This window comes from Macaca mulatta, chromosome 16, assembly GCF_049350105.2.
Source record: "Macaca mulatta isolate MMU2019108-1 chromosome 16, T2T-MMU8v2.0, whole genome shotgun sequence".
NCBI classification, from domain to species: domain Eukaryota; kingdom Metazoa; phylum Chordata; class Mammalia; order Primates; family Cercopithecidae; genus Macaca; species Macaca mulatta.
In genome coordinates this window covers 89,724,246-89,748,308 of record NC_133421.1, presented here as the reverse complement: position 1 = coordinate 89,748,308, position 24,063 = coordinate 89,724,246, and the positions used below count along the sequence as shown (strand labels likewise).

At 48.6% G+C, this 24,063-nt stretch overlaps 1 protein-coding gene across 2 annotated transcripts in view; it reads right to left on the bottom strand.

Annotated features, from left to right (window-relative positions):
- CCDC40 (coiled-coil domain 40 molecular ruler complex subunit) overlaps positions 1-24,063 on the bottom strand; it is a 63,185-nt gene that overhangs the window by 37,866 nt on the left and 1,256 nt on the right. For both annotated transcript variants that reach the window (XM_077973116.1, XM_015120498.3), the window contains exons 2-9: positions 23,062-23,125; positions 20,636-21,103; positions 15,050-15,173; positions 13,061-13,239; positions 11,842-11,925; positions 11,548-11,767; positions 3,944-4,101; positions 3,617-3,739 (exon numbers count right to left, since the gene is read on the bottom strand). In XM_077973116.1, the coding sequence (XP_077829242.1) occupies positions 3,617-3,739; positions 3,944-4,101; positions 11,548-11,767; positions 11,842-11,925; positions 13,061-13,239; positions 15,050-15,173; positions 20,636-21,103; positions 23,062-23,125 (1,420 nt within the window). The remainder of the gene's footprint in view (positions 1-3,616; positions 3,740-3,943; positions 4,102-11,547; positions 11,768-11,841; positions 11,926-13,060; positions 13,240-15,049; positions 15,174-20,635; positions 21,104-23,061; positions 23,126-24,063) is intronic.

Sequence of the window (24,063 nt, the reverse complement as noted above, 5' to 3'; positions counted from 1 at the left end):
TCACCATGTTGGCCAGGCTGGTCTCGAACTCCTGACCCTTAGGTGATCCGCCCACCTCGGTCTCCCAGAGTACTGGGATTACAGGTGTGAGCCACCATGCCCAGCCACATTAAAAATTAATGTATTGTGCCAGGTGCAGGTGTATTGTGCCAGTGCTGCCCATAATCCCAGCACTTTGGGAGGTTGAGGCGGGGGGATTGCTTGAGGCCAGGAATTCCCAACCAGTCTGGGCAACAAAAAGAAACCCCGTCTCTACGAAAAGAATAATAATAAAAAAAAAATTAGCAGGATGTGGTGCCGTGTGCCTGTGGTCCTACCTACTTGAGAGGCTGAGGTGGAAGGATTGCTTGGACCCAGAAGTCTGAGGCTACAGTGATGGCCCCAGTGCACTCTGGCCTGGGTGACAGAGTAAGACTTTGTCTCCAAAAAATGAAAGTAAGAAAATAATATCGACACAGGTTTCCATGTCAGTAGAGCTCTTTTTGGTGGGGTATATTCTGATGCACAGGTGTATGAAAATGGGCTTCACTAACGTCCCCTTCTTGGGGTCCTTCTTGCTGATGACACAGAACACGGTGATGAGCGCCATCTCCCCCATGAGTTTCTATTCATTGTATTTATTTATTTGGAGATGGGGGTTTCGCTCTGTCGCCCAGGCTGGAGTGCAGTGGTGCAATCTTAGCTCACTGCAGCCCTGACCTCCTGGGCACAAGTGATCCTCCTGCTTCAGCCTCCTGAGTAGCTGGGACTACAGGTGGCTTTACTGTTTTTAACATACAAAAATGGTATCTGCGTACATCTTTGCTAGGTTCCTTGGAATGGAGTCTAAGCCATGGCAGGGTGCGGGGTTAGGGTTAGGGTTAGGGTTAGGGTTAGGGAGTGGCTGCATATGACCATATTGCCCTGGATAAAGATCTTGATAAAGATAAAGGCCAATCTGTATTTTCGTGGTCAACAGCAGGGAGGGCTCATCTCTCCTTATCTTTGCCAACTCCGTAGGGGACTCCCTGTCCTTTGGTTACTTGTGACTTCACTCGATGAACGGGGGGCCTGCTGTTGCCCCCGCACTGTTCCGGGTGCTGGAAATGAGAAATGAACGAAGTGCGGGCGGCTCCCTTCCCTGGGGGAGGTGCATGGAAGAGAGGGCGGCAGGTGCAAAAGGAACCACGTAGCCCACCTGCCTCTAGGGTGTGGAAACACAGAGGCGCGTCTCCTTGGCTTTCAGCATCTCTTCACATCCCTGGATTTACTAAAGGCTGTGAGTTGTCTTCTCCTGCCTGTCTCCCCACCTTCATCTGGTTTGTGGGGTCCTTAATCTACAAAGGTTTTATTGAGGGTGTGATTGCCTTCCTAGTCTTTTTTGTTTTGTTTTTTTGAGATGGAATCTGGCTCTGTCATCCAGGCTGAAATGCAATGGCATGATCTCGGCTCACTGCAACCTCTGCCTCCTGGGTTCAAGCGATTCTCCTGTCTCAGCCTCCCAAGTGCTGGGATTATAGGCACGTACCACCACGCCCAGCTAATTTTTGAATTTTCAGTAGAGATGGGGTTTTGCCATGTAGGCCAGCCTGGTCTTGAACTCTTGACCTCAGGTGATCTGCCCACCTCGGCCTCCCACAGTGCTGGGATTACAGGTGTGGGCCACCGCACGCGGCCCCTCCTGGTCTTTCCCTTTAAGGTTCCTGCTTTTGGTGTTATGCTTCGAAAGGCCTCCCCGGCCCAGGATTATATAAATATTTTCATTTGTTTTCGTCTGGCACATTTTCCCCCATTTAAATACTTGATTCCATCTGGAATTTATTTTAGTGTCTGGTATGAGGAAAAGATTTAATTTTTTCCCAAATGATTAACCAAATGTCCCGACATCATTGGATGCATAATTCATTCGCTCTCTGGTAATTTATAATCTACTAGGTTTTTATATAAACTCCGGCTTGCTTTGGGGCTCTCATAGGCTTCAGTGTTTTGCCTGTCTATCTTGTAACACATTATTTTAGCCTCTAGAACTTTATGGTTTTGTTTTATTTTAGACAGGGTCTTGCTCCTTAGCCCAGGCTGGAATGCAGTGGTATGATCATAGTTCACTGTAGCTTTGACCTCTTAGGCTCAAGTGATCCTCCTGCCTCAGCCTCCTGAGTAGCTGGGACCACAGGGGCACACCACCATGGTGGGCTAATGTTTTATTATTATTTTATTTTTTTTGTAGAGACAGGGTCTCACCATGTTGAACAGTCTGGTCACGAACTTCTGGGCTCAAGCCATCCTCCTGCCTCAGCCTCCCCAAGTTCTGGGATTACAGGTGTGCACCACCTCGCCTGGCCAGAGCTTTACTGTATACTTCAGTGTTTGGTGGGGTGATGCTAGGGTGACCTGCCATCCTGCTGTGTCCAGGATCCCCTGGGCTTAGCATGGAAAGTCCCTTGTCTCGGGGACCCCTCGGTCCTGAGCAGAGTGGCATGGTTGCTTGCCCCATTTGAATCTTCTCTTCCAAAACCATTCTTGGCTAGCCTTCCTAATTTATTTTTCAGAAAAAACTCCAGAATTGTTTGGTTAATTAAGGGATTGTTTGTTCCTGGGATTCTGATTGGGACGTGCTCTACTTTAACTGCATTTGCAGCTGGAGACACCAGTGATGAGTAACGCCTAGCCCTGGGCCCTCCCTTTCCCCCTGGGAGCCCAGCGTGCTCATCCGTTCCTTCAAGTCCTCTTCCATCTCTTTAATCGGCTGGGCGTGGTGGCTCATGCCTGTAATCCCAGCTCTTTGGGAGGCTGAGGTGGGTGGATCACCTGAGGTCAGGAGTTTGAGACCAGCCTGGCCAATATGGCAAAACCCTGTTTCTACTAAAAATACAAAAATTAGCCAGGCGTGGAGGTGGGCGCCTGTAGTCCCAGCCACTCTTCTGCGGCAGAAGAATTGTTTGAACCCGGGAGGCGGAGGTTGCAGTGTGCTGAGATCGCACCACTACACTCCAGCCCGGGTGACAGAGTGAGACTCTGTCTCAAAAAACAAACAAACAAACAAATAAAAAGTTAATTGTTTCCTCTGTGTCATTCCCGCACCCGTGAACGCAGATGGTGACTCACATATTTTTTTTTAAGTTGCAGTAACTTTGGTTTCTGGTGCTGCCACTACAGACCTGAATCTGGGGCTGAGAGGGAGCAGCTTCCACCCACTTTGTCCCCTCCATTCCCTGCTCCACATGGTGCGGAGATGTAGGCGCTACCCGGAAGGCCGGCTGCCCACGTGGGTGAGAATTGTTAGAAAGACTTCAGTCCTCCCTGGAAGGGGTCCCTGCAGGCTAAGGAACTTGCCAAGCATCCCCCCAGCAAGCTGGCCTTGGCGGTCATGAAGAGACTAGAGTACCTGAACCCTGCGAGGCCTTCTGTCACCCACTAGCCAGGGAAGGACTAGGAATCCGGGCCATCCACCTGTCGGCATCTACTGTGGCCCTGCCATGGGGAGGGCCCGACGTTTGCAGATACTGAAGGAGATGTAAGTTGGCTGCAGTCACTCATCCAGCAGACGGGCAGGTGCAGTCTAGTAGACCCACCAGCACCCCGTGCATGAGCACTCACTGGTGGGTCAAACACTGAGAGCGGCAGGGACTGCTCTTACCTCACTCACTGCTTTCCTTAAAATCCGGGTGTCCTCAGCTTGGGCCAAGTACTGAGCCTCAAACAGAGCAATGTCTTCTTCCAGCTGCTGGGCTCGAGTGGTGAGCTGGTCCACATACAGGTCCTGGGAAACAGGATGAGAAGCAGCCCCGTCAGGAGGTGTCCGTGGCTGAGGGCCTGTTCTCCACCAACCCTTGATACAAGTCGAGGCCACCCAGGCCGGCCACCACCCCTCCGGCCGGAAGCCTTCAGGCAGGAGACAAAGCTGAGCCCCTTTTTGAAGCTCCACGGTCTGGTGATCATTAAACATGTCAAGTTTGCAGAATACCTGCTTTTTCTTCTCGATTTCTGCCCGGATCCTCTCCGTCTCGGCCTTCTTCACCACTTGCTTCATCACACGGATGTCGTCCCGCATATCCTGGTCAATGTTCTGCATGTAGAAGAGATGCAGGGCCAAGTTCTCCATCTCAGTCTGCAGAGCTGCCACTGCAGGTGGGGCGGGGGGTGGTGGCAGAGAGAGAGAGAGAGAGAGAGAGCGAACGAGTGTGGGGAGGCTGTCCCAGCGTCCCCCATGCAAAGACCTAGGAGGAGGCGGGGAACAGCTGCCCTGGGCACCCTTCCTGCCATTTTTGGGTGAGAGTGGGAAACTGCTTTTAAACTATCAAGACCCAGACTTCGTCAGCAAAGAGTTTACAATCTCGTGGAAGAGACAAAAATATACGGAATCTACATCCACAAATTGCAACAAGCTGTTCCATTCCCCACCAAGTCTCAGAGATCCTCCCGGTAGTCTAAAGAGACGTTGAAATGGTGCCAGGTGGTAAGGCTTCGGATTGATTGGATAGATTTCTTACCACTGAAAGGCTGGCAACCTTAGGTGGAGTCTTAAGTCCCCTGGGAGGAGACCAGAGCATCCAGGGCAGGCTGAGCTCCACGGACGCCCCTGCACTGACGCCGCCAGGCAGCAGCGCGGGGCAGAGAGGACGAGGCTGGAAAAGGCAGCACCTTCCATCCCAGTAAGTGACAGATTTATGTCAGTGCTCTCAGAGGACGCCAAGGCCCGAGGAACTGATTCCTTTAACAAAACTTGCATGAGATGAATTTCTAAAGCTACAGTACCAATTTATTGAGGGAGCTACATGTGGCTCAGTACTTGTTTACCCACCGCACAGAGCACTCCTTTTCAGTGGCTGGATCCAAACAGAAAACGGAATTACAGGGCAAAAGACTGCTGGACGCGTATCATCCTGGAGCCAGGTGTGCTCGAAGGATACAGCTTAAACTTGCAAAACCATTTTGGGGCCGGGCGCGGTGGCTCAAGCCTGTAATCCCAGCACTTTGGGAGGCCGAGACGGGCGGATCACGAGGTCAGGAGATCGAGACCATCCTGGTTAACACGGTGAAATCCCATCTCTACTAAAAAATACAAAAAACTAGCCGGCCAAGGTGGCGGACGCCTGTAGTCCCAGCTACTCGGGAGACGGAGGCAGGAGAATGGCGTAAACCCGGGAGGCGGAGCTTGCAGTGAGCTGAGATCCGGCCACTGCACTCCAGCCTGGGTGACAGCGCGAGACTCCGTCTCAAAAAAAAAAAAAACCATTTTGGCTGGGCGCGGGGTTCACGCCTGTAACCCCAGCACTTTGAGAAGCTGAGGTGGGCGAATCACTTGAGGCCAGGAGTTCAAGACCAGCCTAGCCAACATGGTGAAATCCTGTCTCTATTCAAATTACAAAAATTAACAGGGCATGGTGGTGCACGTCTGTAATCCCAGCTACTCAGGAGGCTGAGCGGGAGGATCACGCCACTGCACTACAGCCTGGGTGACAAAGTGAGACTCTGTCTCAAAAAGAAAAAAAATGCATTAATATAGTTTGCAGTAGCTAAATTTCAAAGTAAATTTCCTTTAAGTTCTCTTTGGGGACTTGCTTCTTTTTTTTTTTTTTTTTTTGAGCCCAGGAATTCCAGATCAGCCTGGGCAACACAGTAAGACCCTGTCTTTCTCTCTCTCTCTCTCTCTCTCTCTCTATATATATATATATATATACACACACACACACACACACACACGTATATGTATATATATAGAGACCAGCCTGCATACATATATGTGTGTGTGTGTATATATATATACATATATATATATATAGAGAGAGAGAGAGAGAGGGAGAGAGAGAGAAGTAGCCAGACCTGGTTGCGCGTGCATAGTCCTAGCTATTTGGGAAGCTGAGGTGTGAGGATCACTTAAGGCTGGGAGTTCAAGGCTACTGCGCCGTTGCACTCCAGCCTGGGCAACAGAGCAAGATGCTGTCTGGAAGAAAACAAAAGCGAAAAGAATCCACGAGAATCTACGTTGCCTCTGTGGAGGGCCCTGGTGGCTGAGTGGTAGAAGGGGCAAAGAGAGGAAAATTTTCTTTTCGTTGTAGAGCTAGCTCTTGCATTTTGAACCATTACTTTTCCAAAATAAGTAAATAATTATGTTGAGTAAATTTAGGTTCACCCAAAACATCTCACCATGGATGGTAACGGGAATTGCAATGGATTTATTGCTAATTTGGAGGGAAATGGCGTTTTTATATCACGCATCTTCCCAGCTGGTAACGTGGGCACTCCATTTATTTAAATCTGTTTTATGACCTTTCATAAAATTTATTGTTCTTCTTCAGATAGGCTCACTTATTCCTTGTTGGACTTATTCCTGGACTTAGTTTAAAGTTGTTATAGCTATTATGAATGAGCTTTTTAAAAAATTGTAATTCCTAACTATATTACTGGTGTAGAAGAAAACTATAGAGCTGGCATCCAGCTACTTTATTGATTCCTTACTGTTTCTACTGACTTTTTTTTTTCATTAGTAGAGGTTGAGAGTTTCAGTATTTCATTCCTAGATCCATATCTCATTTCTTTCTCTTATTTTCTTTTTTTTTTTTTTTTTTGAGACGGAGTCTCGCTCTGTCGCCCAGACTGGAGTGCAGTGGCGCGATCTCGGCTCACTGCAAGCTCCGCCTCCCGGGTTCACGCCATTCTCCTGCCTCAGCCTCCGGAGTAGCTGGGACTACAGGCGCCCGCCACCACGCCCGGCTAATTTCTTTTTGTATTTTTAGTAGAGACGGGGTTTCACCGTGTTAGCCAGGATGGTCTCGATCTCCTGACCTCGTGATCCGCCCGCCTCGGCCTCCCAAAGTGCTGGGATTACAGGCTTGAGCCACCGTGCCCGGCCTCTCTTATTTTCTTTGTGTTGCTGGAGCCTCCAAAACAGTCTGGGGTAACTGCTGTGCTAGCAGGCCGCCTCATCTCATTCCTGATTTTAAGTCTAGTCTTTCCACTGGATCACATTTTCTTGTTAGCTTCTGATAAATACTTAGAACTTTCTTTCTAAGTATAAATACTTAGAACTTTTCCTATTTTGGGATGGATGATGAGTTTTATTAAATACCCATTTGGCACACACCCAGGAAGCCTTTTTTTGTTGGCCAGGCTGGAGTTCAGTGGCACAATCTCGGCTCACTGCAACCTCTGTCTCCCGGGCTCAAACAATTCTCCTGCCTCAACCTACCGAGTAGCTGGAATTACAGGCGCCTGCCTCCAAACCTGGCTAATTTTTTGTATTGTTAGTAAAGACAGGGTTTCACCATGTCGGGCAGGCTGGTCTTAAATTCCTGACCTCAGGTAATCTGCCCGCCTTGGCCTCCCAAAGTGCTGGGATTACAGCCATGAGCCTCCGCGTCCTGCCTCCATCCTTTAATTTATAAATATAATGCATGAAATTAGTAGATTTCCTAATTGTGAATTATTCCTGTGTGAATTCCAGAAGTAAATCCTACTTATTTTGCTAAAGTTTTGTTCAGGATTTTCACTCTTCATACGTGGGGCCACTTTACAGTTTCCTGTTTGTATGCTGTCAGCGTTTGCAGCCAGGCTTTCACTAAGCATTGCAGGACCAGCCTGCGGGGAGTTTCCGGAATCTTCCATCCCCTGGAGCTTTGCTAACACAGGAAATGTTTGTTCCTTGAAGGTTACTAGAAGGCTTCCATAACATCTTTCAATATGGGTGCATTTAGGGAAAACAGATTTTTGACATTTTCAATTTGTTCCATGATGTAACTAGTGCAATGCATAGCATTCTTGAAATTAAAAACAAAAACAAAAAAACCCTCCCCCAAGTTGTCCTCATTCCCAACGTTGTGACTTGCATGATCTCCTTTTTATTGCCAGACAAGCCAGCACTGTGTAAGGTTTATTGGTCATTAAAAAAAGGCAGTTTTATTTATCAAGTCAATTCATTTTTGATTTATTTCATCAGCTTCTGCTTCTGATCTTTATTGGTTTCTTTTTCTATTTCTTTCAGCTTATTTCCCTCCTTTGAGCTTCTCAAATAGAATGTCTGTTTTCAGGCCTGTTTGTGGAAATGTAAGTAAACTCTGTCATGGGTTTTGTCTGAGCAGATTTGGCTGCAACTGGAAGTCTTCACGCGTGGACTTCCTGTTGTTAATTTCCAGAGTCTATAACTGACATGCAGGTCAAATGCTAACAATCCTTCTCCCTTAGAATTCTGCATGCACTGGGAGGCCGAGGTGGGCAGATCACAAGGTCAGCCTGACCAACATGGTGAAACCCCGTATCTACAAAAAAACAAACATTAGCCAGGCATGGTGGCATGTGCCTGTAGTCCCAGCTACTTGGGAGGCTGAGGCAGGAGAATCGCTTGAACCTGGGAGGCGGAGGTTGCAGTGAGCTGAGATCACGCCACTGCACTCCAGCCTGGGCGACAGAGAGAGACTCCATCTCAAAAAACAAAACAAAACAAAACAAAACAAGAATTCTGTATGCATTGACATCCTGCTATTTATATTTAAGTTCTGCAATTCTCAGCCCTGGCCACATGTTAGCATCATCTGGAAGCCTAAGGGTAAAAAAGAAAGCCAGAAACAAACAATGCCTCATCCTTCCCAGAACAAATCAATCTGAAATCTGGGCTGGGATGGGTCCTGGTGGTATTGAGCTCTCCCTGGTTCCTCCAAGGGGCAGCTGATGGAGACCTTGATGAAAACGCAGCCCAGGCCCGGCCTCAAGAGGCCATCTGGGTTTTCCCGCCTAGAAGCCTGCAGCATTTTTTCTTTTGCAGTGGAATTTGGAAATCCCACCAGCAATGTCAGGGAGGTTCATTTCCTCTTTCAGCTGCATGGCCTGTCACGAGTCTTTCTATCTGCAGATTCGTCTTTCCTGAACTCACACATCTGTTCTCCTGGTCATTGGCTATTGCCTCTCATCTCCTGAAATCTCTCTCTTATGGACATTGGTTTGATTTTCCTGATCTATTGTCCATGTCTTTTATCTCCTCCTCAAGATATCCAACATTGTGTGTTTTGCTCTATTTCCGGGGAAGATTCCTCAAACTGGCTTTTTACTTAAGAAATTCAGTTTTCAACGCATTCACTTGTCTAGTTAGTGCCTTTTGGGGGGATGATGATTATATTTTTAAATTTCACCTACCCCTTTTCCTAACACTTTGTTCTCTTTACAGACACAACGTCCTCTAAAATCTCATGAGACTACCAGTTGGTGCCTCCGCACGCTCTGTTTTTGGAATCAGGGCTGGGTTTGCCTGTCTGCTCAGCTCAGTCTCCTCTCAGGTCTGGGGATCTCCAGTTGGTAACTCACATTTTGGTGTGAAGGTTTAGTGACTGTGATGGTTAATTAATACTGAGTGTCAACTTGATTGGATTGAAGGATACAAAGTATTGATCCTGGGTGTGTCTGTGAGGGTGTTGCCAAAGGAGATTAACATTTGAGTCAGTGGCCTGGGAAAAGGCAGACCCACCCTCCATCTGAGTGGGCACCCTCTAACCAGCTGCCAGCGCAGCTAGAGTATAAGCAGGCAGAGGGCACCCTCTAACCAGCTGCCAGCGCAGCTAGAGTATAAGCAGGCAGAGGGCACCCTCTAACCAGCTGCCAGCGCAGCTACAGTATAAGCAGGCAGAGGGCACCCTCTAACCAGCTGCCAGCGCAGCTACAGTATCTAAGCAGGCAGAGGGCACCCTCTAACCAGCTGCCAGTGCAGCTACAGTATAAGCAGGCAGAAAAATGTGGAAAGCGAGACTGGTGTAGCCTCTCAGCCTACATCTTTCTCCTGTGCTGGATGCTTCCTGCCCTTGAACATCCGACTCCAGGTTCTTCATTTTTGGAACTCAGACTGGCTCTCTTTGCTCCTCAGCCTGCTGATGGCCTATTGTGGACCTTGTGATCCTGTGATAATACTGAATAAACTCCCCTTTCTCTATATATCTATCCTGTTAGTTCTGTCCCTCTAGAGAACCCTAATACAGTGACTGATGGGCTCCGTCTCCCTCCCAGATGAGGCAGGTGACCGTGGGCTTTCTCCAGGGCCTAGACCCCACGTCTCACCTAAGGGACTGTGCAGTGGTGGCTGACCCCCAGTTAGGGCCGGGACCGCTGCCCAAATTCTTCAGTTCTGAGAAGGCAGAGATGGTGCTGTTTGAGGCAGGTCTTGCCAGGTTGAAGAGCCTTGGCTCCAGCCCTTTCCTAATCTCCAGGAAGCACAGAGTCCACCAGAGTGTTTAGATCTTTTCAGAATCCCACCCACGCTTTGAGCCCTAGCAGAGGGGAGCCGGCAGGCACTCAACCCCAGCTCCATGGCTCCAGCCTCGCTGAGCAGAGGGCAGCCGGCGGGTACTCTACCCCAGCTCCACAGCTCCAGCCTCACTGCAGGGGTAGAGAGCAGGTGGGGGCATGCGTCCTCCTTCAGGAGGGTCTAAATTCTGTTACTTCTGGAGGATGCGGTTTTTTCAGTTCAGCATGGATGTCACGTTCTTTGCTTTTGGTGTTTTCTGTTCATTTGATGGTAACTGGAGAGAGGTTCTTGAAAAGTGCCCACTTACCCTAACTCTGAAATTTCCAGAAACCTCTTCCACTTTTCTCAGGGTTTAAAATGTTTCTTTCCAGAACAGCTGGGATGGCCACGCGCTTCTGTTTTCTTCCAGGTTTGTGTAGGCCATTTCCCCATGATAAGAGTAATACAGAGTTGATTGAGAATGTTGAAAACATCAAAAAGCATAAAGACTGAAATACTACATAGCCACAAGAGGAAGCCACTGTGCCCGGTCACCTACATGACCAGCTCTGTGCAAGCACGTTGCTTTAGTGGTAATGTTGCATAGCATGTGCCGTAGCCCCCACTGTCTTATCTGATTCGAAGCTACCCAGTGACCTGCTGCACACATCCTGCGGTGGTCGGGCCCTGGGCTATGGTCTCACTGTTGTGCCAGCCCTGGCCTCACCCTTGCATTCGCACCTGTCGAAACCCTCCAGCACCCCTGGTCTGCTCTCGCCTCCTGGTCTTGCCTATCTTTGGACCTCTGCGGCCCACCCGTCTCTCCCAGTTTTGAGTCTCTACACCCTGGCTGTTAGCAGCTTCAGCATTTGCTGCTTTGTCCTGAGAGGTGCCATTTAACATATGTATGACCGAGCGCGGTGTCTCATGCCTGTAATCCCAGCACTTTGGGAGGCTGAGGGAGGTGGATCACCTGAGGTCAGGAGTTTGAGACCAGCCTGGCCAACATGGTGAAACCCTGTCTCTACTAAAAATACAAAAAATAGCCAGGCATGGTGGCAGGTGCCTGTAATCCCAGCTACTTGGGAGGCTGAGCCAGGAGACTGGCTTGATCTTGGATTGGGGAGGTTGTAGTGAGCCAAGATCACGCCATTGCACTCCAGCCTGGGTGACAGAGTAAGACTCTATCTCAAATAACAGCAAAAAGACATTTGATTTATGTGCCTTCCCCTCCTTAAAAGGGTGGGAATCCTTTCAGGACACACACATCTTACTTTTCTAGGTGCCTGGCCATGGTACATGGGGACACCCCCGGGAAACCCCTCCAGGACCCGATGGCATGTGGGGCCGCGGGGTTGCCTTACGCTTTTTGCGCTCCTCGTTGGCGGCCGCGCAGGTCTTGGTGTAGAGTGCGCGGGCGCCCTGCAGCTCCTCCTCCTTCTGCCTGCGCTCGCTCGAGGCGACTGAGTGGCGGTCGTGACTCTTCTCCAGCAGTTTCTGCAGGTGTACCAGGTGCTGCTGCACCTCATAGAGATTCACCCCGAGCTCCTGGCGCTGGGCTCGGCTCTGCTTGGTAGCCACAACCTGGACCAGAGAGAGAAACAGGGTCACCAGGACGCAGGCATCCGGCCAGGGTGGGAGACTGGACGGATACATACCAGCTCTTGGAGGTCCAGCTTCAACTTTTCGATCTGTCGGTTCAGGTAGTTTTTCAGGGCAGCCTGAAATCTCACCATCAGGGGCTAGAACAATGGAAAAACCACAGGCGGTTACCTTCCTGGTTACCCTCCTGCCCAACCCAGGGCTCAGCCACAGGTGGCCACAGGTCTCCCTCTGGTGGGCCAAAGGCGACTTCTGTGTGGAGTGCTTCCTGCTTCTGCTTGGGATTCTTACTCTGGGAGCCACAAATTAAAGGCACCTCATGGTCTCATCTCAGGTACTTGCAGAACTGAATGCATATTTTGGCAAAATGATGGTGAGCTGGGGCCAGAGGGTGGGCGGAGCAGTGGTCTGGGGGGGGAACCTCCCCCTGCAGCCCCCAGTTCCTTCCTGCAGCTCCTGGAGCTCTGCAGCTTTCCTGATGGGTGAATGAAATCAACATCTGCCTTTTCCCCTTGCCAGTGGGTAGGGCAGGGAGCTGCGATCCAATTGGTGCCCTCAAGGCAGTGGCTCCTAAGATAGGCCCCACACCCCCAACCCCAACATTGGCAATGACTAGAGACATTTTTTTTTTTTTTGAGATGGAGTTTCGCTCTTGTTGCCCAGGCTGAAGTGCAGTGGTGCCATCTCGGCTCACTGCAACCTCCACCTCCTGGGTTCAAGTGATTCTCCTGCCTCAGCCTCCTGAGTAGCAGGGATTACAGGTGCTCACCACCACGCCCAGCTAATTTTTTTTTTTTTTTTTTTTTTTTGTATTTTTAGTAGAGACGGAGCTTTACCATGTTGGCCAGGCTGGCCTTGAACTCCTGACCTCAGGTGATCCATACACCTTGGCTTCCCAAAGTGCTGGGATTACAGGCGTGAGCTACCACGCCTGGCCTGGAGACATTTTTGATGGTCACAACCAAAGGGGGGATGCTCCTGGCATGTAGTGGGGGGACCTCAGGGATGCCGTTCAACACCACACAAGGCACAGCACAGAATGACCCGGCCCCACAGGGCAGGGGTTGAGAAACACAGGCCTTACCTGTACCAATCTTAGAAGACAGTACCCTACGAAGAGGCAGGTCAATCAGTGCCCATAAACGGTGCAGTGAACAGGTGAGATACAAGTACCGCATGTGGGGTCAGGAGTGGGTCACAGTGCAGGCAGAGAAAGGGGCCTGAGTCATTCTCCATCTGTGTAGGCAAAAGTAAAACCCGGGAAGGCTTCCTTACGTGGTCTGGGTCCAAAACCACCAGTCGGGACCCTTCATCTTCTCCTTCCTCGTCACTCCCCTCGGACTCCACGCTCTCTGCCACGGCCTCTTCCTCGGAACTGGGCTGCTGGATCTGGTCCTGGAAGACTGGCCGGTCTCCTTCCCTGGGGTGGGCATCAGGCGCCGTTGAGGGGATCACTGTGGGGAGAGACAGAGACACATTTCAGAGCTGCTCAGTGATTCTCTTCCGGGGCGTCAATGGCACAGCTGCTGTCATGCCTCCTGCAGCACGATGGGAAGGTGACAGCAAAAGCATCCAAACGGCCTGTGGGTCAGACATCATTTACCCCATCTTCTATTCACTGACTCAGCGCATCCCAGAGAAAGGGCCCCGTTTTAAAGGTAGGCAGCGAGGAAATTATTTTTGAGAGGCTTCTTTACACATAAAGAGTGAATAGAAAGGTGGCCACTTAACTAGTGGATTAGATAGCTTTTTTTTTTTTCCCAGACAAGAGTCTCACTCTGTCGCCCAGGCTGGAGTGCAGTGGTGGGATCTCAGCTCACTGCAACCTCCACCTCCCGGGTTCAAGCGATTCTCCTGCCTCAGCCTCCTGAGTAGCTGGGATTACAGGCACCCGCCACTATGTCCAGCTAATTTTTGTATTTTTAGTAGAGACGGGGTTTCACCATGTTGGCCAGACTGGTCTCAAACTCCTGACCTTGTGATCCACCCGCCTCGGCCTCCCAAAGTGCTGGGATTACAGGCATGAGCCACTGCGCCCAGCCTAGATTTGAATTTTTTTAAAAATGTGAAACAGCTGATAAGACTGTAAAAGAAAGGAAATAATAAATGAGGGTCTAGTTTTGGCCTTTACATAATTCTAGGTTGGAGGGATCCCTGTTCTGTTTTGTACTAATTTATTTATTTATTTACTTATTTAGAGACAGGGTCTTGCTCTGTCGCTCAGGCTGGAGTGCAGTGGTGCGATCTCAGCTTACTGCAACCTCTGCCTCCCAGGTTCAAGTGGTTCTTCTGCCTCAGCTTCCCTCAATCCCTCGGGAGTGACAAGTAGCTGGGATGACAGGTATGCGCCACTACTCTTGGCTAATTATGTTTTGTTTTGTTTTTTTGAGATAGAGTCTCGCTCTTGTTGCCCAGGCTGGAATGCAGTGGCTCAATCTTGGCTCATTGCAACCTCCGCCTCCCAGGTTCAAGTGATTCTCCTGTCTCAGCCTCCTAAGTAGCTGGGATTACAGGCGCCTGCCACCATGCCTGGCTAATTTTTGTATTTTTTAGTAGAGATGGGGTTTCGCCATGTTGGCCAGGCTGGTCTTGAACTCCCGACCTCAGGTGATCCACTGGCCTTGGCCTCCCAAAGTGCTGGGATTCCAGGCGTGAGCCACGGCACCCGGCCTGTTTTTTACTAATTTAGACAGATGCTGTTTTCATGTCCTTTGCAAGTAATGCAAGGTTTTGGACTGGCTGCAGGTTGGTACCACAGGGAATTTGCAACTTCCTGATCTGCCCTCCCGTGTCCACAGCACTGGGATGCCGGGACTACATAAGAAGACGGGGGTTCTGGAAAGCCTTTGAAAGTCAGCAGACAGATTCAGGCCTGGGGGTGCTGTCACGGCATGCCTCGCTCTGAGACCAGGAGGCAGTGAGAAATGGCCGTCAGGAGATGGGGCTGGGCATCACTGAATCTCGGCGAAGTCTGCATTCTGTCACTTAATCGAACCAGTTCCTTAATACCCTTAGGGGAACTGTCTGTTGAATGCAGAACGGTTCCTACTTCATCAGTCACTGTTAGGATTAAATGAGATAAAACAGTAAACACCCAATAAATGTTATCCATATCTGTTAATAAGATTTTTCTCTTTCAGCTCACAGCCACTCAGGAAACAGGTAACAAACGGATGACAAACGAGTGGCGTCCCTTGCACAGAAGGGCCCGTGCAGGTGGCTTAATGCCGCCACAGCAGGATGACCTCAGCGGGTGGGCGGCACCTGGCTCCTGTGAGACGAACTCCTCCAGGTCCGAGGACTCGATGCTGCTCCAGTGGCTCAGCCGGAAGCGGTGCCATGCGCCCGTCGGGAGCCCCTGCCCCTGGGGCTCCCCTGTGGATCCTGTCTGTGGCAAGAACAACCCAAACTAAGTCAACAAGGGATTAACTGCCACAGAGAAGTTATTCAATTTTAACTCATTACATTTGTGAAAATTGTCAGAATCAAAATATAGTCACCTGCGTGTTTTTTAAAAAACCTGGCCAGGCGCAGTGGCTCATGCCTGTAATCCCAGCACTTTGGGAGGCCGAGGCAGGTGAATCACTTGAGGCCAGGAGTTCGAGACCAGCCTGGGTAACAAGGTGAAACCCCGTCTCTATTAAAAATGCAAAAATTAGCCAGGTGTGGTGGTGCATGCCTGTAATCCCAGCTACTTGGGAGGCTGAGGCACAAGAATCGCTTGAACCCTGGAGGTGGATGTTGCAGTGAGTGGAGATCACAGCACTGCACTACAGCTTGGGCAACAGAGCAAGACCCCTTCTCAAAAATAAAGTTAAAATCGAGTCGGGTGTTTTTATGAAGGGAAGACATTTTCTTATTGAAATTTCCCTAAAGGGGGCTGGTTTGAAAGGAGAGAAGAGGAAACAGTCCTCTTGGGAGACCCTGGCTGGGAGCCGAGGCTTTCCCGCATGCTTTCATGAAGAGGGTGCTCAGAATTGTGGTTTCCCGTCCTTGAGGCGCTCAGCATGTGGGAGCAAAAGATCCCATGACCCACACATTCTTGTGCCTGAGTGTTTACACTTAGCTACAGACCCAGACAGGCAGAAACCACTCCTTTATTATTATTTTTTTTATTATTATTGAGTAAGGGTCTCACTCTGCCACCTAGGCTGACGTGCAGTGTTGCAATCATAGCTCACTGCAACCCCCAACCTCTGGGCTCAAGTGATCCTCCCTCCTTAGCCTCCAGAGAGCTGGGACTACAGGTGCACACCACCACACTGGTCTAATTTTTTAATATTTTATTTAGAGGTGGGGTCTGGCTATGTTCCCTAGCTGGTCTCAAACTCCTGGCCTCATTCAGCCTTTCCGCTTTGGCCTCCCAAAGTGCTGGGATTACAGGTGTGAGCTGGGGGAACCACTTCTGAATTCCCTGGGCAAGGGAGAGGTAGATGTTTTCCATTTGAACATTTGCAAAAGTCAAATGCTGATCTTTATATCCAAGTGATTTCCTATTACTTTAACAATTACGTTAAATTTTGAGCAACATATCCTCCTAAATAACAGAGAGAGGTTCCGTAAAGGAAACTGATATTTATTTGGGGATAGGGCATTGCAGTGGGAATACAGGTGCCATAGTAAATTATGTTTGTATTCAGGGAGGTCAAGGAAGATGAAAGTCAATACAGGAAAAATGAGGAGGATGACATAATTGTTTGTGGTAATTCTCCTTGGCTGTAAGGATCGATAACAGGGTGCCATCACTGGAAGTTTCCACAGGCAGTTGCTGGGCAGCTGTCCTTGTGGAAGTGTTTTTTTGTTTTTGTTTTTGTTTTGAAAGGTTATGATGACCTCTGTGCAACACTGTGGGTTTTGCAGAGTCTTTTCTGATAGTTTTTGTTATGAGAAACCCTCCCCTTAATGGCTTTCCCCAGCTCTGTTTTTCAGGGTTGTTGTTGTTGTTTTGAGATGGCATCTCGCTCTGTCGCCCAGGCTGGAGTGCAGTGGTGCGATCTCAGTTCACTGCAAACGCCGCCTCCTGGGTTCAAGCGATTCTCCTGCCTCAGCCTCCCGAGTAGCTGGAATTACAGGCATGCGCCACCACACCTGGCTAATTTTTGCATTTTTAGTAGAGACGGGGTTTCACCATGTTGGCCAGGCTGGTCTTGAACTCCTGGTCTCAAGTGATCCGCCTGCCTCGGCCTCCCAAAGTGCTGGGATTACAGCCATGAGCCACTAGGCCTGGCCTGTTGTTGTTGTTAAACTCTTAAAGGTGGTTTTGGTTTTATATTTGTCACTTGTGATCATAAAACTTAATTAGGGCTCACCGAATACCAAAGCATGCTATTCTCCAAAGTGACTTTTAGAAACTCTTTCGGGTTTCCCGGCGGGGGGAGTAGGAGGGATGGGTGCCTTGTGGTTCAGAACGGTGGCTTTGAAGCAAGAGCCACCATTTGCCACAACAGCTGGGTGACTATGCAATGACCTTTCACCTCTCAGTTTCCTCATCTGTACAATGGGCACAATCATAGTTCCTACCTCATAGGGTTGTCAGGATTCTAAGACAACACAGAACGGTGTCTAGCCCATAGTCAGTGCTCAGAAGCATAAAGCAGCCTCTTTCCCTGCCTCCCTTCCACGCTCCCATCTCCCCTTCCAGAATAACTGAAACCTAAGCTATGCTGGGGGTTGGGGCAGCCAAGGCAATGAAAGTGGGAGACAGGTCACATCCAGGGGGATTGATCACATTGGTGAATATAGTAAGGATCATGGGGCCAGGCTTCTCCCTGTTGGAGAAAGAAGCTACAAATATGGAAGAGGAGGCCGGGCGCAGTGGCTCATGCCTGTAATCCCAGCACTTTGGGAGGTTGAGGCGGGAGGATTGGTTGAGCCCAGGAGTTCAAGACCAGACTGGGTATCATGGTAAAACCCTCCCGTACAAAAAATACAAAAATTAACTGGGCATGATGGTGAGTGCTTGTAGTCCCAGACTACGTTTCAAAAAAAAAAAAAAAAAAGGAAGAGGAGAAAACTGGGAGGGACCCCTTATGGAGGTGAGATGGAATTAGAGGGGCTGTTGTGAGCCAAGGCTGGGGGCAGGGGTGTATTCCAATAAATATAGATGTGAGCGAATATCTGTGTACATGGAACATACATAAATGTGGGGGAAGTATGGACAGTACATGCACACAGGTCCTATCTCCTGCCACTGAGAGGGCCTGGGGACAGTGACACCCCAGCATCAATGAGGACCCCAGCACCCAAGTCATAACTTCTAAATTCTATTTTCCACTAACAGAAACAGAGCTCCTGGAGAAATGTCTGATTCTAAGACTGGGCAGTCTATGCCAGAAAGCAAGAAAGTCCTCAAAGAAGGATGGAGGTGCCTCAGACGACACAAAAGCTGGTTTAAATGGGCCCTCATTGGCCAAACTGAGCATCAAAATACATAATGACAATAACAGGTTATAACCCAGTGAATCACATGCAGAGCCTGAGTCTATGCAGATGTAAGAATATAAATAAACCAAGAGTTTAATGAGGAACCGACATTCACATGGCTCTGAAGTGGCTCCCTGTGTTTATCTCAGAGTGCAGGGTTGCCTGCACATTTGAAAATCAACCAATGTAATCTACCAAATTAACTAACTAAAAAGGAAAATACAGTCTTCTGAACAGACACAGAAAAGGATTTGACAAAACCAATACCCTTTTATGATTAAAAAACAACAACCACCCAACAACATTCAACAAACCGAGAATACAAGGGAACTTCCTTAACCCGATAAAGGGTATCTACAACACCCACAGCAAACATGGCGCTTTACAGTCAAAGACTGAATGCTTTTCCCGTAAGATCAGGGCAAGACAAGAGGTCTGCTCTCACCACTTCTATTCAACATGGTGCTGGAGGTTCTAGCCAATGTAATCAGGCAAGAAAAAGAAAGAAAAGGCATCTGGATTGGAAAGGAAGAAGTTAACTGCCTTTTTTCTCAGATGACATGATTATCTTTGTGAAAAAGCCTACGAATTCTACAAACAAGCTAGTCTAACAAGTGAGAGACTTTAGCAATGTGGCAGAACATCAGGTGAATATACAAAAACCAATTGTATTTCTACATGCTAGCAACATACTATTGGAAACCATTTATAATGGCATAAAAATGTGAAATACTGGCCAGTAGCGATGGTTTACGCCTGTAATCCCAACACTTTGGAAAGCTGAGGCAGGCGGATCATTTGAAGTCAGGAGTTCAAGACCAGCCTGGCCAACATGGTGAAACCCCATCTCTACTAAAAATACCAAATTTTAGCCGGGTGTGATGGTGTGTGCCTGCAGTCCCAGCTACTCGGGAGGCTGAGGCAGGAGAATTGCTTGAACCCGAGAGGCAGAGGTTGCAGTGAGTCAGGATCATGCCACTGCCCTCCAGCCTGGGTGACAGAGCGAGACTTCATCTCAAAAAAAAAAAAAATTCTGGAAATTGCCTTGCTCCATTTCCAAGGAATGCTCAGGCATCATTTAGGGTGTTGCCCAGGCTGGTATTGAACTCCTGGCCTCAAATGATCCACCCGCCTTGGCCTCCCAAAGTGCTGGGATTACAGGCATGCACCACCATGCCTGGCCCAATTTCCAGATGTTGAAGGTTGTGCTGCAGCTGTTTGTGGGAAACACATACAGAAGCATTCGAAGGCTTTGGTGCATCAGATCCACAACTCACTCTCCAATGTTTAAAAAAATAAAAGATCCATTTTACTGCACTTCATTTTTTTCTGTAACTTTGTGATTGTTTAAAGAAAATTGGGCCGGGCACAGTGGCTCACGCCTGTAATCCCAGCACTTTGGGAGGCCGAGGCGGGCGGATCACGAGGTCAGGAGATCGAGACCATCCTGGCTAACACGGTGAAACCCCGTCTCTATTAAAAATACAAAAAATTAGCCGGGCGTAGTGGCGGGCGCCTGTAATCCTAGCTGCTCGGGAGGCTGAGGCGGGAGAACGGCGTGAACCCGGGAGGCGGAGCTTGCAGTGAGCACACCACTGCACTCCAGCCTGGGTGACAGAGCGAGACTCCGTCTCAAAAAAAAAAAAAAAAAAAAAACTTAATGAAAAAATATAAGAATGCAGCTATTGTCTCATTGTTATTATCTAGAACTGCACTATTCATTATGGCAGCTGCTGGCAACAGGTGGCTATTGAAATGGAAATTACAAACAGTTAAAAGCTCCATTCCTCCAGCTTGCAAGTCACATTTGGAGAGCTCTCTGTAGCCACATATGACTGATGGACCATATTGCACAATGCTGCTCTGGAAGCCTGGAAACATGGATGCCCTTAGGTGGATGGCGGCTATGGAGGCCTCCGGCCTTGGCCTTGGGAACGCTGAAGCAGAGTCCAGGATCTCTCAGCATTTGACCGTGAATCCTGAGACCTAAGCTTGCTAAGAATTTTTTTTTTTTTTTTTTCCAGACAAGGTCTCATTCTTGCCCAGGCCAGAGTGCAATGGTGCGATCTTGGCTCACTGCAGCCTCCGCCTCTCAGGTTCAAGCAATTCTCCCACCTCAGCCTTCTGAGTAGCTGGGATTACAGGTGTGCACCACCACGCCTGGCTAATTTTTGCATATTTACTAGAGACAGGATTTCACCAGGTTGGCCAGGCTGGTCTCGAACTCCTGACCTCAGGTGATCCACCCACCTTCGCCTCCCAAAGTGCTGGGATTACAGGCATGAGCCACAGCACCCAGCCCTGCTAAGAAATTTCTAACAGGGATTGCAGTTTGTATTTATAGTGTATCCCCAAGTTCCTCACATAGGGTGACAAACCCTGTAGGCCGTGAGACACTGGCACAAAACAGAGGTCAGGACTACTCACCAATCTGCCTACGGCTGGCCCAGAGGTGACCTGGCCCATTTGCTCCGACGGGCCTAAGACTCTGTGGGATGGCTCTGGGGAGGTGACCCTCCCTTCTCTGGATTCTGGTGGACCAGTGGCCTCTCGGTGGGAGCCTTCGAGACCAGCTTCCCTACTAGCACTATCGTGTGCCTCCTCTCCAGGCAGTTCCTGAGGACTGAAATATGGGTAAGTCATATCTGTAGCACCGATCTGCCCTTCGGCAGATGAAGCTTCCGAATAGTAATATTCCTCTTCGCTCTCAGCATCTCCATAGGACACAGTCTCCTCTTCCACTGTGGTTTCCCCTTCCACGGCAGCTTCCCCTTCTGTCTCGACCTCCCCTTCTTCAATTTCAGCTTCCGCTTGGGTTGTGACTTCTTCAGGATGCTCTCTGCTACCGACAGCTTCTTCACTTTTCTGGCCATCATCCTTCTCTGGTGGTGACGCCTGTAAAGGTGTGGCAGGAAAAAAAATCAGGAAACAAAGTATAAAGGACCTTGTGAGGTTTTATTCTTTATAGTGAAATTATACTAATGGGAAAACTGCATTTATACCCTTCTCAGCATCTGTAAGAGATCATGTTTCACTTTGGGAGGCCAAGGCAGGCAGATCATGAGGTCAGGAGATAGAGACCATCCTGACCAACATGGTGAAACCCCATCTCTACTTAAAATACAAAAATTAGCTGGGTGTGGTAGTGCGCACCTGTCATCCCAGCTACTCGGGAGGCTGGGGCCAGGAGAATTGCTTGAACTCAGAAGGCGGAGGTTGCAGTGAGCCGAGATTGTGCCATTGCACTTTAGCCTAGAGACAGAGTGAGACTCTGTCTCAAAAAAAAAAAAAAAAATAAATAAATAAAAAATCATGTTTCATGCTTCAGTTTATCTGTTCTTTCTTTTCTAATTTTTTTTTTTTGTGACAGGGTCTCACTCTGTTGCCCAGGCTGGAGTGCAGTGGCATGATCTCGGCTCACTGCAACTTCCATCTCCTGGGTTCAAGCGATTCTCCTGCTTCAGCCTCCCGAGTAGCTGGGACTACAGGTGTGTACCACCATGCCCTGTTAATTTTCCCATTTTTAGTAGGGATGGGGTTTCATCATGTTGACCAGGCTGGTCTTGAACTCCTGGCCTCAAGCGATCCATCCGCCTCAGCCTCCCAAAGTGCTGGGACTACAGGCATGAGCCACCATGCCCGGCCCTCTCTGCTTTTCATAATCATTTTTGCATCCTTCGTTACAGGAAATGAGTTCTGAAAAACTCAGGGCAACCCAAAGTTGGACATTCTTTGCATTCCTAACTAATCACTGACACTTTAGAATGGGGTAGGAAGAAAATGAGTCTCTCTTCAACTGAACTGAGTTTGTTCCGGTGCAAGATAATGTCATCACACAATATACTTGATCAAGTCCAAATTCTCTTTATTTATTTATTTATTTTTAATTTAATTAATTAATTAATTAATTTATTTATTTATTTTTGAAGTCGGAGTCTTGCTCTTTCGCGCAGGCTGGAGTGCAGTGGCCGGATCTCAGCTCACTGCAAGCTCCACCTCCCGGGTTGACGCCATTCTCCCACCTCAGCCTCCGAGTAGCTGGGACTACAGGCGCCCGCCACCACGCCCGGCTAGTTTTTTGTATTTTTTAGTAGAGACGGGGTTTCACCGTGTTAGCCAGGATGGTCTCGATCTCCTGACCTCATGATCCGCCCGTCTCGGCCTCCCAAAGTGCTGGGATTACAGGCTTGAGCCACCGCGCCCGTATTTATTTATTTTTTGAGATGGAATCTCGCTCTGTTGCCAGGCTGAGTGTAGTGGCACAATCTTGGCTCACTTCAACCTCCATCTCCCAGGTTCAAGCCATTCTTCTGCCTCAGCCTCCTGAGTAGCCGGGACTACAGGCATGAACCACCACTCCCGGCTAATTTTTGTATTTTTAGTAGAGACAGGTTTCACCATGTTGGCCAGGATAGCCTCGATCTTTTGACCTCGTGATCTGCCTGTCTCGGCCTCCCCAAGTGCTGGAATTACAGGCGTCAGTCACTGCGCCTGGTCTGTTTATTTTTGAGACAGAGTTTCACTCTTGTCACCCAGGCTGGAGTGCAATGGCATGATCTTGGCTCACTGCAACCTCTGCCTCCCGAGTTCAAGCCATTCTCCTGCCTCAGCCTCCTGAGTAGCTGGGAATACAGGCACACACCACTACGCCTAGCTAATTTTTATATTTTTAGTAGAGATGGGGTTTTGCCATGTTGGCCAGGCTCGTCTCAAACTCCTAACCTCATGTGATCCACCTGCCTTGGCCTCCCAAAGTGTTGGGATTATAGGCGTGAGCCACCACGCCCGGCCTCTGATTCTCTTTAATTCCTAGTAAATATAAGCCCCGAATAACTTCCCATAGGGAATTTTACCATGTGGCTTTCATTATTCTCTTCCTTCTCTTCCTCAGAAGCCAATCCATCTTCCGGATGAGACCTGGTTTTAGAGAAATAATTGAACAGTTTCAAGCAACAGTTTTCTTTTTCTTGGCCCTTATCCCCTCCTGAATTCTGCATATCTGTTTATTTACTTGTTACTTCTCTGCTCCCCCACCCCCAGGCTGTTGTCAGGACTTTGTACTGTTTGTCAGGAACCATAGCACTATATCATGCCTGTCGGGTGGCAGAGGTGCCACAAAAGCAAAGCTCCATGAATGAATGAAAAATATAATTATTAAAACATTGAAGGAACAGCAGGATTAGATCACCCCAGAAAAGTCACCTCAAATATAACTCGTGTCTGGGACAAAACTGGGGAAAAGAAATACAAAGTAGAGAAAATAGTGCGATCAGAGTAAATGTTCTAGGGACTCTGAGTTTCTCCACGATTTATGTAGCACAAGAATGCCGTGGTATATATATATATAGACACACACACACGTATATATATACACACATATATATACACACACACGTATATATATACACACATATATATTGCTTTTTTTAAAAAATTAAAGATTCAAGCTATTTTTATCTGTCAAAGGAATATAGATATGTTCGAGACAGACAGTGACATTTCCCTGTGATCTTCCCTTTCCTTCCCAAGATAATCACTGGTAACATTTAGGACTACATTCTTTCAACATTTTTCTATGCTTTAAACACACACACACACCCTGAATTAGAGATCATAGTATACCTATCCTTTTACATTTATGCCTATCGTTTTATTAATAATACCTTTAGTCTTTCCATGTCAGTACATACAGACCCACCTTAAAAAAAAGAAACAATACCGATATGTCTAAGGTAAAAAGGCCAAAATCTTTCCAATCGTTTCTGTCCTTTCATACAGAGCCTAAGCGAGCAGAGGCCGGTGGCAGGGATCTTCACCCAGCCGCCCTCCCTGTGCGCGCTCAGTGCTTCCACCCA